At 40.3% G+C, this 13,222-nt stretch overlaps 2 protein-coding genes across 2 annotated transcripts in view; both read right to left on the minus strand.

Moving 5' to 3' along the window:
• Nucleotides 1-2,589: 2,589 nt before the first annotated feature.
• GNRH1 (gonadotropin releasing hormone 1) lies at nucleotides 2,590-10,738 on the minus strand. Its single transcript, XM_019966377.2, has 3 exons — nucleotides 5,732-10,738; nucleotides 4,666-4,761; nucleotides 2,590-3,157 (listed from the first exon to the last, which is right to left on the minus strand). The coding sequence occupies exons 1-3, from the start codon at nucleotides 5,870-5,872 to the stop codon at nucleotides 3,116-3,118; spliced, it is 279 nt and encodes a 92-aa protein (XP_019821936.1). The 5' UTR covers nucleotides 5,873-10,738; the 3' UTR covers nucleotides 2,590-3,115.
• A 148-nt stretch (nucleotides 10,739-10,886) lies between these two features.
• Nucleotides 10,887-13,222, minus strand: part of KCTD9 (potassium channel tetramerization domain containing 9) — an 81,186-nt gene continuing 78,850 nt past the window's right edge. The window contains exon 12 of the mRNA XM_019966379.2: nucleotides 10,887-12,795. Coding sequence (XP_019821938.1) covers nucleotides 12,679-12,795 — 117 coding nt within the window. The 3' untranslated portion in view covers nucleotides 10,887-12,678. The remainder of the gene's footprint in view (nucleotides 12,796-13,222) is intronic.

Below are 13,222 nucleotides of genomic sequence, written 5' to 3' on the forward strand. Positions count from 1 at the left end.
ATGCTACTGGAGATCAGTGGAGAAAACTCCAGAAAGAATGAAGGGATGGAGCCAAAGCAGAAACAACACCCAGTTGTGGATGGGACTGGTGATAGAAGCAAGGTTCAATGCTGTAAAGAGCAATATTGCATGGGAACCTGGAATGTTAGGTCCATGAATCAAGGCAAATAGGAAGTGGTCAAACGGGAGATGACAAGAGTGAACGTCGACATTCTAGAAATCCACGAACTAAGATGGACTACAATGGGTGAATTTAACTCAGATGACCGCTATATCTACTACTGTGGGCAGGAATCCCTCAGAAGAAATGGAGTAGCCATCATGGTCAACAAAAGAGTCCGAATGCAGTACTTGGATGCAATCTCCAAAACGACAGAATGATCTCTGTTTGTTTCCAAGGCAAACCATTCAATGTCATGGTAATTCAAGTCTATTCCCCGACCAGTAACACTAAAGAAGCTGAAATGGAACAGTTCTATGAAGACCTACAAGACCTTCTAGAACTAACACTCAAAAAATATGTCTTTTTCATTATAGGGGACTGGAATCCAAAAGTAAGAAGTCAAGAAACACCTGGAGTAACAGGCAAATTTGGCTTTGGAATACAGAATGAAGCAGAGCAAGACTTCACATTCCAGGATGTCTGGCTCTAGGTGAGTGATCACACCATCGTAATTATCTGGGTTGTGAAGATCTTTTTGGTACAGTTCTTCTGTGTATTCTTGCCACCTCTTCTTAATATCTTCTGCTTCCATTAGGTCCATACCATTTCTGTCCTTTATCGAGCCCATCTTTGCATGAAATGTTCCCTTGGTATCTCTAATTTTCTTGAAGAGATCTCTAGTCTTTCCCATTCTGTTGTTTTCTTCTATTTCGTCGCATTGATCGCTGGGGAACGCTTTCTTATCTCTTCTTGCTATTCTTTGGAACTCTGCATTCAGATGCTTATATGTTTCCTTTTCTCCTTTGCTTTTTGCTTCTCTTCTTTTCACAGCTATTTGTAAGGCCTCCCCAGACAGCCATTTTACTTTTTTGCATTTCTTTTTCATGGGGATGGTCTTGATCCCTGTCTCCTGTACAATGTCACGAACCTGAGTCCAAATTTGTATGCAGGTCAGGAAGCAACAGTTAGAACTGGACATGGAACAACAGACTGGTTCCAAATAGGAAAAAGAGTACATCAAGGCTGTATATTGTCACCCTGCTTATTTAACTTCTATAAAGCGTACATCATGAGAAACGCTGGCTGGAAGAAGCACAAGCTGGAATCAAGATTGCCGGGAGAAATCTCAATAACCTCAGATATGCAGACGACACCACCCTTATGGCAGAAAGTGAAGAGGAACTAAAAAGCCTCTTGATGAAAGTGAAGGTGGAGAGTGAAAAAGTTGACTTAAAGCTCAACATTCAGAAAACTAAGATCATGGCATCTGGTCCCATCACATCATGGGAAATAGATGGGGAAACAGTGGAAACAGTGTCAGACTTTATGTTCTGGGCTCCAAAATCACTGCAGATGGTGATTGCAGCCATGAAATTAAAAGACGCTTACTCCTTGGAAGGAAAGTTATGACCAACCTAGATAGCATATTCAAAAGCAGAGACATTACTTTGCCAACAAAGGTCCGTCTAGTCAAGGCTATGGTTTTTCCAGTGGTCATGTATGGATGTGAGTGTTGGACTGTGAAGAAAACTGAGCGCCAAAGAATTGATGCTTTTGAACTGTGGTGTTGGAGAAGACTCTTGAGATTCCCTTAGACTTCAAGGAGATCCAACCAGTCCATTCTGAAGGAGATCAGCCCTAGGATTTCTTTGGAAGGACTGATGCTAAAGCTGAAACTCCAGTACTTTGGCCACCTCATGCAAAGAGTTGACTCATTGGAAAAGACTCTGATGCTGGAAGGGATTGGGGGCAGGAGGAGAAGGGGACGACAGAGGATGAGATGGCTGGATGGCATCACTGACTCGATGGACATGAGTCTGAGTGAACTCTGGGATTTAGTGATGGACAGGGAGGCCTGGCGTGCTGTGATTCATGGGGTCGCAAAGAGTTGGACACAACTGAGTGACTGAACTGAACTGATTATAGGTAGTCAATTCTGGAGAATGAATGGTGCCAGTGCTGTTTGACCAGGGGACAAGAGAACACCTGACACCTGTCTTCAACTGACTATAATCCATATGTTTCTGAACTGAAATAATCAGAAAAATCAGACAAGGGAACAGTACTATTTTTAGGGCTTGGTCCAAACCTTATTATGCACCTCTTGCTCTGATGAACCTAGAGGGACCAAATGGAGCCCAAAGGATCATTGGACCAGGAGCCCAGTGAGGCCTCATTTCCCCGAGGCCTCTCCCAGGCTCTGGTTGACTTACAAAGGGATTGGAGACAATCTGGGGGTGAGTGGGGAAACTTTGGCCTTGGCCCCATCTAACTTCTGTAGGTCAGAGAGAAAGCTTTCACCCCATAGAAAACTGGACTGAGTTGGTATTGGGCTTAGAGCGATTGTCCTGTGAGTGCAGGGTGGTGGTGGGAATGGGGGAGGAAGGGAGCCATGTGATTCCTTGAGTCAGCAATAACATGGCCTTTGTGTTATCTCCTCTTCTCTGCACCCCCGCCTCCCACGCTGTGAACACATTAAGAAGCATGCCCTTGGAGGCTTGTGGGCTTCCCGGGTGGCACTAGTGGTAAAAAAAAACCTGCCTGCCAGTGCAGGAGACATAAAAGACACTTGTTCAATCCCTGAGTCAGGAAGATCCCCTGGAGGTGGACCTGGCAACATACTCCAGTATTCTTGCCTGGAGAATCCTTTGGACAGAGGAGCATGGTGGGCTACAGTCCATGGGGTCACAAAGAGCTGGACAGGACTTCAGTGACTTAACACACTAGTATGCATGGAGGCTTACCATGGCCCTCCCACACCAGAGTTCTGAGTTAGAGAAAGACTTAACATTCATGCCATTTTATTCGCAATACGAGCACTTCCATCATGAAATCCATGCAACCTGGTGTAAGAATTTCTGAAATTCACACAATTTACAGACGTTAAATGGGTCACAGATTTCAAAATCAGAATTATACTTCAGTGTTATCAGTTTTTCTGGTCCTGTGGATTTATATCTTCCTCTGCCCAGTTTCCTCTTCAATCAGACTTTCCTGAAAAATAAATCAGTAATAAATATATCAAAGTTGATTTTCTGAGCTGAATGTCAACTTTTTTTGACATTTAAATTTTTTAAAATATTGATATTTAAATAATAGATCCATTTGTTTTTTTCACACTAAAAAGTGCTAGAGAGCTGGATCATGCTTTATGAATCAAATAAACATAAGATCTATTAATACATTGTTTCTAAGTATAGGGTGTGAGGACAGAGGTGAAAGAGAAATCTGTCTTTTGACTTGTTCATCTATTATTAATCCAGTCTTTGCCTCAATTCTTTCTAGTGTCATATTCAGAAAATGTCACAGCTTGCTTTTATTTTATCATGAGGTAAGTAGAATTGAAAAAAAGGAAATAAAGATATTTGTCCACTTTTTTTTAAAAGAGTGGTTTTTACATTTTACTGATTTATTTTAAAAAGTTTATTTGGCTGTACCTGGTCTTAGTTGCGGCATGTGGGACCTAGTTCTCTGACCAGGGATTGAACCCGGGCCCTCTGCATTGGGAGCATGGAGCCTTAGCCACTGGACCACCAGGGAAGTCCCTGTCCACTTTTTCTTTGTCCTGTCACTCATCTGCTGATGTGATGTTTTCAGGCTTTCTCTGTTCCTGGCCATAACTGAAAGTGAACTGTAATGCTTTCTCCATAGAATTATCCAGGCAAGAATACTGGAGGGGGTTGCCATGCCCTTCTCCAGGGGATCTTCCCAACCCAGGGATTGAACCCAGGTCTCCCACACTGAGATAGATTCTACACCATCTGAGCCACCAGGAAAGCCTGTAATGCCTTCTAACTGCTGCAAGTAAGTGGACCACATTGCTCAGAGAATATCAATATTGAATTCAGGATTCAACTTCTATATTCAAGTCCATATATATATATATATATATATATTTTATTTTTTTTTAATAAAAAACCTACATTGAGTTAGTAGATTTCCATTTAGGGTGGGAATTTGGAAACTGGTTTGTCCAATCAGAAAACCAGAAACCAAATCTGTAGCTCTGAATTGTAAATTGATCAGTTGGGGATTTTTTATTCCAAAAAGAAAGAAAATTCTGTAGCGCACCATTTTTGATTTCTACATTTCCCGGAGAAAACCGTGTTATACCAAGAACTCTTGAAGAATTTGGTGGGAAAGTGTGGATTAGCCTAGAAGAGAATAATCTAGAGAGTTTGATGAATATACTTGAAGCACTGACAGGTAGCTATGGAAAGAAATTTGTCAGTCATTCCTAAGCCAGAGCTGAGATTAGTGGACACAGTTTGCAAAGAGATTTCAATTTAAGAAATGAAACAAGGTTCCGGCCATTAGTACTGTGTAACCACTGAGAAAGGGTGTTAAGAAATGACAAGGGCCCAGTACAAGAGGAATTCAGGCCGTCAGGAAGGTAAGCCCTGCAGTGGCTGAGAGGGAGTTGTCCTAAGAGGATGACCAAAGAGGTGGTGCCCAGGACCCATCCATCTCTAAAGCTCCATGTTGTTAACATTGTAACTCACCAGAGCTGCCTTCAGGTCCCTCAGAGGAGAATGGGACTGGTGAACAATGCACCCACAGCACTTAGGTTCTACTGGCTGATCGACCTCCTTGGCTATCTGCGAATAAAGATTATTGAAGATGGAGGTAAAGAAATGAAATGGGATTTTTCGTTTCCACCAAAAATTGTATGTGGAAGGTGAAGTCGGGGGACTATGGGACTGAGAAAGTTGCGAGTTGGGATGGGGACTTTTTTTCAATTCTCCTTTTAAAAAATGTTAATGTTTTTTTATTTTCTGGCTGCACCATGCAACATGTAGGATTTTTAAATTTTTTTTATGGGATACTGTCAGACACTTGTATAGATTGGTGTGCAGCTCCGGAGGCCATAGTAAGGAGAGAGAATATTTTTCTTCCTAGAAGTGATGAAAATGAAGTACTTTGAACCTCACAAGGAGGAAGTATACAAAAAAATACAAGAGCTTAGAGTTATGACTAGGATTGTTCTAATTTTCTAGTTTTTACTAAATATGTCATAGTTAATAGAGAATTGCTTCACAAATAGTCTGTGGAGAGGATTCTGGGCTTCTTTATTTCATACTGTGCATGTGCTAAGTCACTTCAGTCATGTCCGCCTCTTTGCAACCCCATGGACTATAGCTTGCCAGGCTCCTATGTCCATAGGATTCTCCAGGCAAGAATATTGGAGTGGGTTGCCATTTCCTCCTCCAGGGGATCTTCCTGACCCAGAGATGGAACCCAGGTCTCCTGCATTACAGGCAGATGATTCTTTACCACTGAGCCACCTGAGAAGCCTTATTGTTTCTAGGTCTTTTGGTGATTCTGTATCCTTAGAGTATAGCTTGCTCCTTTGCACCTGTTCCTCTGGAATCATTCCTGTTCTTTGTTCCACTGGTCTCTGTCCGAATTAAAGCAGGAATGGGGCTTGACTTGGGAAGTGCCTATCTCCCCAAGAATACCTGGGTCAGGGGCAAGAATCCATAGCACACTTGGGCACACAAAGGATTTTAGTATCCTTCAGTTGGATCACATAAGCCACGTCTCATTTTGAAGCTGAGAGGGACTTACCTCTTGGAAAGAATCAATCACATTCTCAGCATTTCTCTTTCCTCCAGGGCGCAGCCCATAGGACCAGTGTTGACCAGAGCAACCCACCACACAGAGAATCAGCAGGATTAATCCAGCTAGAAGTTTGGGAGTCGGCTTCATTCTGAGGAATATCAACACAGTGATAAAAATAGACCCAGACTGGGTTAAGCAAAGACCTCTTTGGTGAAAATCCTAACACTGGGGTCACTCACCCCGCAGAAGACGAAAGTGGGAGTGATCTACAGTTTTCACATAAAAGTACTTTCTTACCTTGGAGACAAAGCCAGTCCTTTAACATGTTGAGTACTTTTCAGAATTAAACTGTTCTGATTTTTATTATTTATTTGCTTATCCAAACCTCAGGATTCCACCTTTATCAAATTCACTTTTTACCTTAGTACTTTCTCCCCCTGTGATTGAGATTCTTTCCTGAGATAAAGAAAATTGGGCCATCTGCTCTGAAAAGTGGCTCCGACTAGAAGTCTCTGGCTAATAAAAGTTGCTTGACATTAAATGGTTACCCTGTGGTGCTAATTGCATTTTGCTGAGTGTGTGTCCTTTGGTCCTCCACATGGACGCTGACTGGACCATCTGTGAGCACGAGAGAGGACCTCACACTTTTCAAAGCTCCGAGTCCCAGACCAGCTGCCTCCCTGGCCACAGCGGCCTTCAGCCATCTGATGACATGTGGAATTCTCACAGATTAAATTTCCATTGGTGGGGAAGAAGCTAAAGACAGAACCAAATATTGGTTGATGAGCTCTTGCAGTTCCCCACAGGCTGGAGCTCTATGGCTGGAGGTGACAAGGACCAAGAAGGTCAAGGCTTCTATAGACACCACACCTGGCCTTAAGCCCTTAGGGTATAAAATGCCCTATAGATAGACAATAGCACGCAGTCTAAACAAAAGTGCTAGAAATACAAAGCATTTTACCTGTTTGAGAGCAGAGAGTCCCCCAAATCTCAAGCTTCCTTTGAAGTGTGTTGAATCTGACTGTTCACTTTTCTAGCTTCCTTTTTATATGAAACTTTTCCAAGACACCGAAATCTTCCCCACTGGTAAACTGCATTGCACATAGACTGTGTTTTTTTTTCTTTTTTTAATAGTAATTTCTTAAAGCCTCACATCAAGCCCTTAATGGTGTATATAATTGGAACACCCACTGGTGTATCTGTTAAATTTAGTTAAATCTTGGCCATTAAAATCTCACCTAAGACTTTTATAGTCGAGGCCACAATTCAAGAGATTAAAATCTAGCTAGGTAGAGTTCCCTTGAGGAAACTGACAGGCCAATCAAGAGTTCAAGGAAAATAGCGGTCTTAGACTAAGTCATGCTAAATGGCACACATGGAAACTGTCACTAAGGAGCCCATGTAATAGTAATTGTATAGTCAGGATGTATAGGAGCAGCTCTCAGCTCTTAGATTCCCCATGTGTAAAATGAGCTGAGTTATAAGGAATAAGAAGTGAGTATTGGTACGGTCCCAAACCCATACAGAATCGCTAAAGTAGATGGTAGGAGTTTGGAAATCCCCTAGTCTTTTACCCTCCAGGTTTCTTCTTTGACTATTATTTTTTAAATTTTTTATCTGAGCGTAGTTGATCAACAAGGCTTGTTACCCTCTGTTGTACAGCAAAGAGAACCAGCCCCACACATACATATACCCACTCTCTCTCTCCCAACTCTCCTCCCTCATAGGTCATTACAGAGTATTGGGTAGAGTTCCCTGCGTATACAGCAGGTCTATTTATTTAACTTTTTTGGCCCCATCATGCAGGATCTTAATTCCCCAACCAGGGATCGAACTCGCACCCTCTCCAGTGGAAGTGTGGAATCTCAACTGCTGGACCACCGGGTAAGTCTCTTTATTTTTAAAAATTGGAGTATTGTTGACTTACAATGTTGTGTTAGTTTCAGGTGTACAGCAAATATATATACATATATTCTTTTTCAGGTGCTTTTCCCTTATAGGTTATTACAAAATACTGAGTGTAGTTCCCTGTGCTATACAGTGTGTCCTTGTTGTTTATGTTTTATATATAGTAATATGTATCATCTGCTGATCCCAAACTCATTTATCCCCCTCCTTTTTCCTCTGGTAACCCTAAATGTGTTTTCTATGTCTCGGATTCTATTTCAGTTTTATAAATAAGCTCATTTGTATCGTGTTTGAGATCTCACATATAAACAACAGCCTATGATGTTTTTGTCTAGTTTACTTTGTATGATAATCTCTAGGTCCTTCCATGTTGCTGCAAATGGTATTATTCTGTCCTTTTTTATGGCGAAGTAGTATTCCATCCTGTATATACACCACGTTGTCTTTCTTGCAAGCCTTCTACAGTATCAAAAAGTTAAGGAGAAATGTTGCAGTTTGAATGTGCTAAGTGCAAAAATAACCAGCCAGAGGTTCAGCTCATTTCAGTAGATGGTTATTGAGTTAAAAGACACAAATGCCTATGCTAAAGGTCGTGGGAGTACAAAGATGAGAGATAATATGGCATGTGAATGACGCTAACCTTGCTCATTATCACAGCCCTGCAAAGCAGATCTCATGATCTAAATTTCAGAGATAGACATTCCACCCCAGAAGTGAGCTAATGGACGTTATATTTACACAGTAAAAGCATTTTAAAAAGAGAACCATTACTCTTTATTATATTTATTTGAATACATGATTATCTTCTCCTAATTTAAAAGTCATGATACTCAAAGATCACATCTTATTTAAACATCTATTAGTAAGTCCCCAGCATTGCCTGGAGAATCCTAGGCACAGGGGAGCCTGGTGGGCTGCCGTCTATGGGGTCGCGCAGAGTCGGACACGACTGAAGCGACTTAGCAGCAGCAGCAGCAGCAGCATTTAGTCAGCATTCAATAGATTGGAATGAATGAACGAAAGGTAAGGACCTTTTAACCTGATCAGATCTGTTTCCTCTTCTGCATCAAAGATGTGTTTTAACTGACTTAGAATGAAATCTTCATGTCCAGTTGGATGAAGGTCTGTTACATTCGCTAAGCAGTAAATTGTTTCAAAATAACTGGATGTGTATTCACTTTAGAGTTAAGATTGGAAATTTCTCCTTGAGTAGGATGCTAGATCAGTCAGCTGTTGCCCAGTGTTATCTGGAAATAATTAATTACATCTACAAGAATTTTGGCATAAAAAGCAATGTTGGTCCACGCAAATAAACTTCTTTGCCCAGCCACCTCTGTGGAGGTTGTCAGATCTGTGATAGGGTAGAGAAGAGGATGAACTTTAATTGCAAATCTAGGGGGAATTAAAAATAGAATGTAAGTGATTGACTTTATCTCATTTAGACACTTTGAATAATTTAAGCGCCATTCTGACATGGAGGAATGGAACCTCATCTCCCTATGAAGGTATGAGAGGCTGGTTTTCAACAAGAGTCCGTTTTGTTTGAACGATGGATGCTGTTTAAGGTGTGATGTGCTTGTAACAGTATTGCTGAAGCAGATGTGTCTTTGGTTGAGACTAATGAAAGGGGAGTTGAGGCTTTGACCCTTGTCATGTTAATCTTTTGTCCCTGGTTAAGCTTCCCTGGATTACTGGTAGCCAATTTCCGTCAGTTGATATTCAGTCTTGGAAAAATGCTTTGAAATTTTTAGATGAATGCAGCCACATGGTCTGTGAATTCCTTCACTATGCGTCATGCCCTTGAAACCTGCCTTAGCATTGTCATAGATCTCAAGGGCAAAGGCCAAACTTGTTTATTTTCTACAGCACCAAATCGGGTATCAAACAAATATACAATTAATAGAATGTGGAGGTTTGGTGACAAACTGATCCTTGTCACAGTTCCAACGACAGATCAATTTGCCATGAAGCTGAATTTAGTAAATAGGATTTAAATAATTGAATTTTACCCTTAAACATTTTTTCCCCCTAAATTTAGAAATCTCCTAAATTTTAAAGTATGGCTCTCTATAAAGGGAAAATGGCTTTTTTTTTAGCATTTAAAAAAAGCACCTCAAAATTACTAAAATGTAACAATGATTTAGTAGGTAGAACTAGTGGTAAAGAATCTACCTCCCAATGCAGGAGAAGCAAAAGACGTGGGTTTGATCCCTGGCTTGGGAAGATCCCCCGGAGGAGTAAATGGCAACCCATTCCAATATTCTTGCCTGGGTAGCCCATGGACAGAGGAGTCCATGGGGTCACAAAGTCAGACACAACTGAGCGAATGAATACAACACACACAATCTTGCTGAATGACAGATGGAAACCTTCTTTGTCCTAATGTAAAATCTCAGCAGGAAGGACTCATGAACTCCTGCTGACATATCTAAGGTTGTGACAGGGTTTCAGATAATCCTTGCATAAGGTACTTTGTGAAAAATAATAACTGCTTTTCCTTGTAGAGTTGTACCTTTTAAAGACAATATTTCCTTGGAGATTTAAAAAACTACTAGGGTTTTTCATATATTAAAGATTAAAGTTGACTAGGGGTAGATTTATTGCCAATTCATAAAATGAACAGTTGGAGAAAATACCCCAACTCTTGATTTATGATGGTAAACTTTGTAAGAAAATGAATATACAATATTTCATTGCTTTGAAATTACAGCTAAAAGACTATTACAGCATAATACATATTGCTCTAAACAGGTACATGAGTACAAATTTTCTCAATGTAGATCATTAGCTTATCTAGTTTAAAACCCTTTTCTAGACTTTCCCGCCCCTCCCCAAACAACTGTGTTTTAAACCTGTGTGTACAATCATGTTTCACTGCAAGGGTTAATGGGAGTTTTGAAATGTTCCTTCCTGCTTAAACTTCTTTCTCCTGGTTGTCAGGCAAGAACACTTTAGGCACAATGTATTTCACAAACCCAATAAAGCTAACAGGTAAAAATGTTCATCAGCTAAAGAGTAACACAAATGAGTTACTGGAAGACAGCCTTTTTTGGTCAGCATTAATGAAATGTCTGTGTTGTTAGCATGGTGGATTTTAAGAGGAGAATCATAAAATAATCATGCTTCAAGAAATAAGTTTAAAGGCACTTTCTTCTTTTTCACACAGACCCTCCGGGCCGGTCTTAAAAAGCATACTGAAGAAATTAAGTAAATTTGGAAAGTTCTAATTTCCAAAAGCAAGACAAGAAACACCTTTTCAACATTTCACATCATTTATTAATGCAGGACACATTAGATCCAAAATCTGCATTTTCTAAGCATACTGTGTTTGGATCTTTCGGATTCTTCTGCAGGTTTAGGTTATGTCTACAGAGGTACCCTTAAGTGGATGAACAACACATTCTCTAATTATTGAAAATATAGTACAGAGTGAAATGATTTAAATATAATTTAGGCACATATTGATTATGAAAATAGATTATCTCTCAATACAATACTTCTCTGTCTTGGTAAAAATAATAAAGCAAAGAAAATAATTCATTTCTGAAGTTGCTTTCCTTCACCTGTAAAGGTCTATCTCCTCCCACTTATGCATATGTACCCTTTACCGTTAAGGAAAGCTTTGCATATGTATAGAAGAATAAGCTATGTAAATACTGAAGACATGTCATTCTCCCACAGGAGACAAAGTGGTTTTTAACGATTCCTTGCCTCACACAGATGAGTCTGGAGAATTCAGAACCCATTTGGACACAGCTTACATCCCTGCTCTTGGGGGTCGACATAAGGACACACCAGTTACTGGTAAGGAAGTTCAGGCCCTGCCCCTGCAGAGCAAGTGACTCGAGGAAGCCAGGCTAAAATGTATTAAACGACAACACACCAGAACTATAAGAACCAAGGTGCTGACTGAATTGGTAGTCCATCTTGGAACCAGCCGAAAACCTTTATTTCCATTTAAGCTTTTTGATAACTATGGTCAAACTGTCAGTTTAGAATTCTTTGTTCCCCACGGTAGGGTCAGAGCTGCAGTTCTGTTGACTTCTAAAAGATGAATCTGCCATATTCATTCATATTTTATAGCTTTGATGGCAGTGGGTTTGGATTTCACACCCATTTCCAAGCTGGCCTTGTTTATCTGGCATTTGAGTTAAATGAATGTTAATTATGCGCCTTGGGTTTTTGGTTTTCAACTCTCTTCCTATGCTTGTTTTGACTGTACAGGGAGGAAACTAAGCGAGTAGTGTAAATAGATAAAATTGCCTGGGCTGGCATGGAGTGGAACTTGTTTAGAATGAAATTGTAAGTTGAAACCTCAGTGAAAAGCTGTAGGTAAATTGTTCACCATCCAGAGAGTTCCACTGCAAATGTAGCTGACGATGTATATATGATGTCTCTTTCCTGCCACTCTATCAGTAACACGGTTTCTTTAATTTAGCTACTCTTTTGTACTTAAAAAAAAAATTCTTAAAATGAACCTGAAAAGAGAGCCTTGGGGAGTCTGATCTTACCATCTTCACACGGTGTGACAGGTATTCAAAGTAGGAGAGGCCCCACTAAAGCTATTTAGAAACCTGAACAACTTCTGCAAAATTGTCAAGTTCAACAATTTAAATATCCATACTGCATCTAGAGAGTCAATAAATATAATTGCATATGTTGTGCTTTTCATAAATTAAATTCCTCAAATGCATTTCAAACCCAGATGGTATTTCAACATCATGCCTATTTAAAAGCAAATATAATAGATACTATTTATTCCTGGTCGCAAGGCCACCAGGCAAATCCCCCTACTCCACTCCAAAGGCAGCAATCTAATCTAGCTTCCCTAAATCTACTGAAGGAGTGCTTCTCTGTTAAAAATCAGAATGTGGGGGAAAAAGTCACTTTTTCCCCATTATGCACCTCTGAGAACAAGCATAATCCTCTAAATGTTTTTTAATTCCCTTACAGTGTTATTTCTTCTAGATAACCGAGTGGGTGGAGAAAGAAGAGTGATAAGGAAAACTTTTGTCGTCTTCGGCAACTTCCTCCCTCCAGGCCTCTCATCTGACGCTCTGTGACATGTGTAGTGGTGTCAGCATCTCTTCAAAGATGGCGCCCTTCACATTGGAACCCCGCAGGTTGGCTTCTTGAAGGTCACACCCAGACAGGTCACAATTCTGCAGGACACAAACAGTGTTCATGGAACTAACAGATTAAAGGGCTTATCTGTTCCTTCTTAAAATGGTTCCTGGGGCATATCAGGAAAAGGTTCCTAAAGAATAAAACTCAGTTATTTCTGGAAAACTTTCAGAAGTTTTAGGAGAAAGCCGTATTTTTTCTCTCTAGTTGATGCTTACTCAGGCTGACCACCACAAATATATATAAACAAAGGTCAACGATGAAGCATGTCCCTTTTGAATTTTAAGCATTTAAAATCCAGAATGTAAAATGTATCTAAACAATTTTATGGGCTTCCCTGGGAATATGGGGCTTGAATGGAAGCAGCTCCACTGCCAGACAAACTCAGAGGGTCTGAGCATCAGAAACTGATTTCTGGGACCTGAGATAATCTTTATTCTTTTTTTAAAATTTATATTGGAGTCT

This window comes from Bos indicus, chromosome 8 (genome assembly GCF_029378745.1).
Source record: "Bos indicus isolate NIAB-ARS_2022 breed Sahiwal x Tharparkar chromosome 8, NIAB-ARS_B.indTharparkar_mat_pri_1.0, whole genome shotgun sequence".
NCBI lineage: Eukaryota > Metazoa > Chordata > Mammalia > Artiodactyla > Bovidae > Bos > Bos indicus.

Bases quoted from the DNA above. Each gene is read 5' to 3' on its own strand.
- GNRH1 (XM_019966377.2), bottom strand. From the start codon at position 5,872: ATGAAGCCGACTCCCAAACTTCTAGCTGGATTAATCCTGCTGATTCTC. The intron at 4,762-5,731 runs GTAAGTCCCTCT...CTTTATTCGCAG, and splicing joins TGATTGATTCTTTCCAAGAG to ATAGCCAAGGAGGTCGATCA. The intron at 3,158-4,665 runs GTGAGTTACAAT...TTTATTTTTCAG, and splicing joins GGGACCTGAAGGCAGCTCTG to GAAAGTCTGATTGAAGAGGA.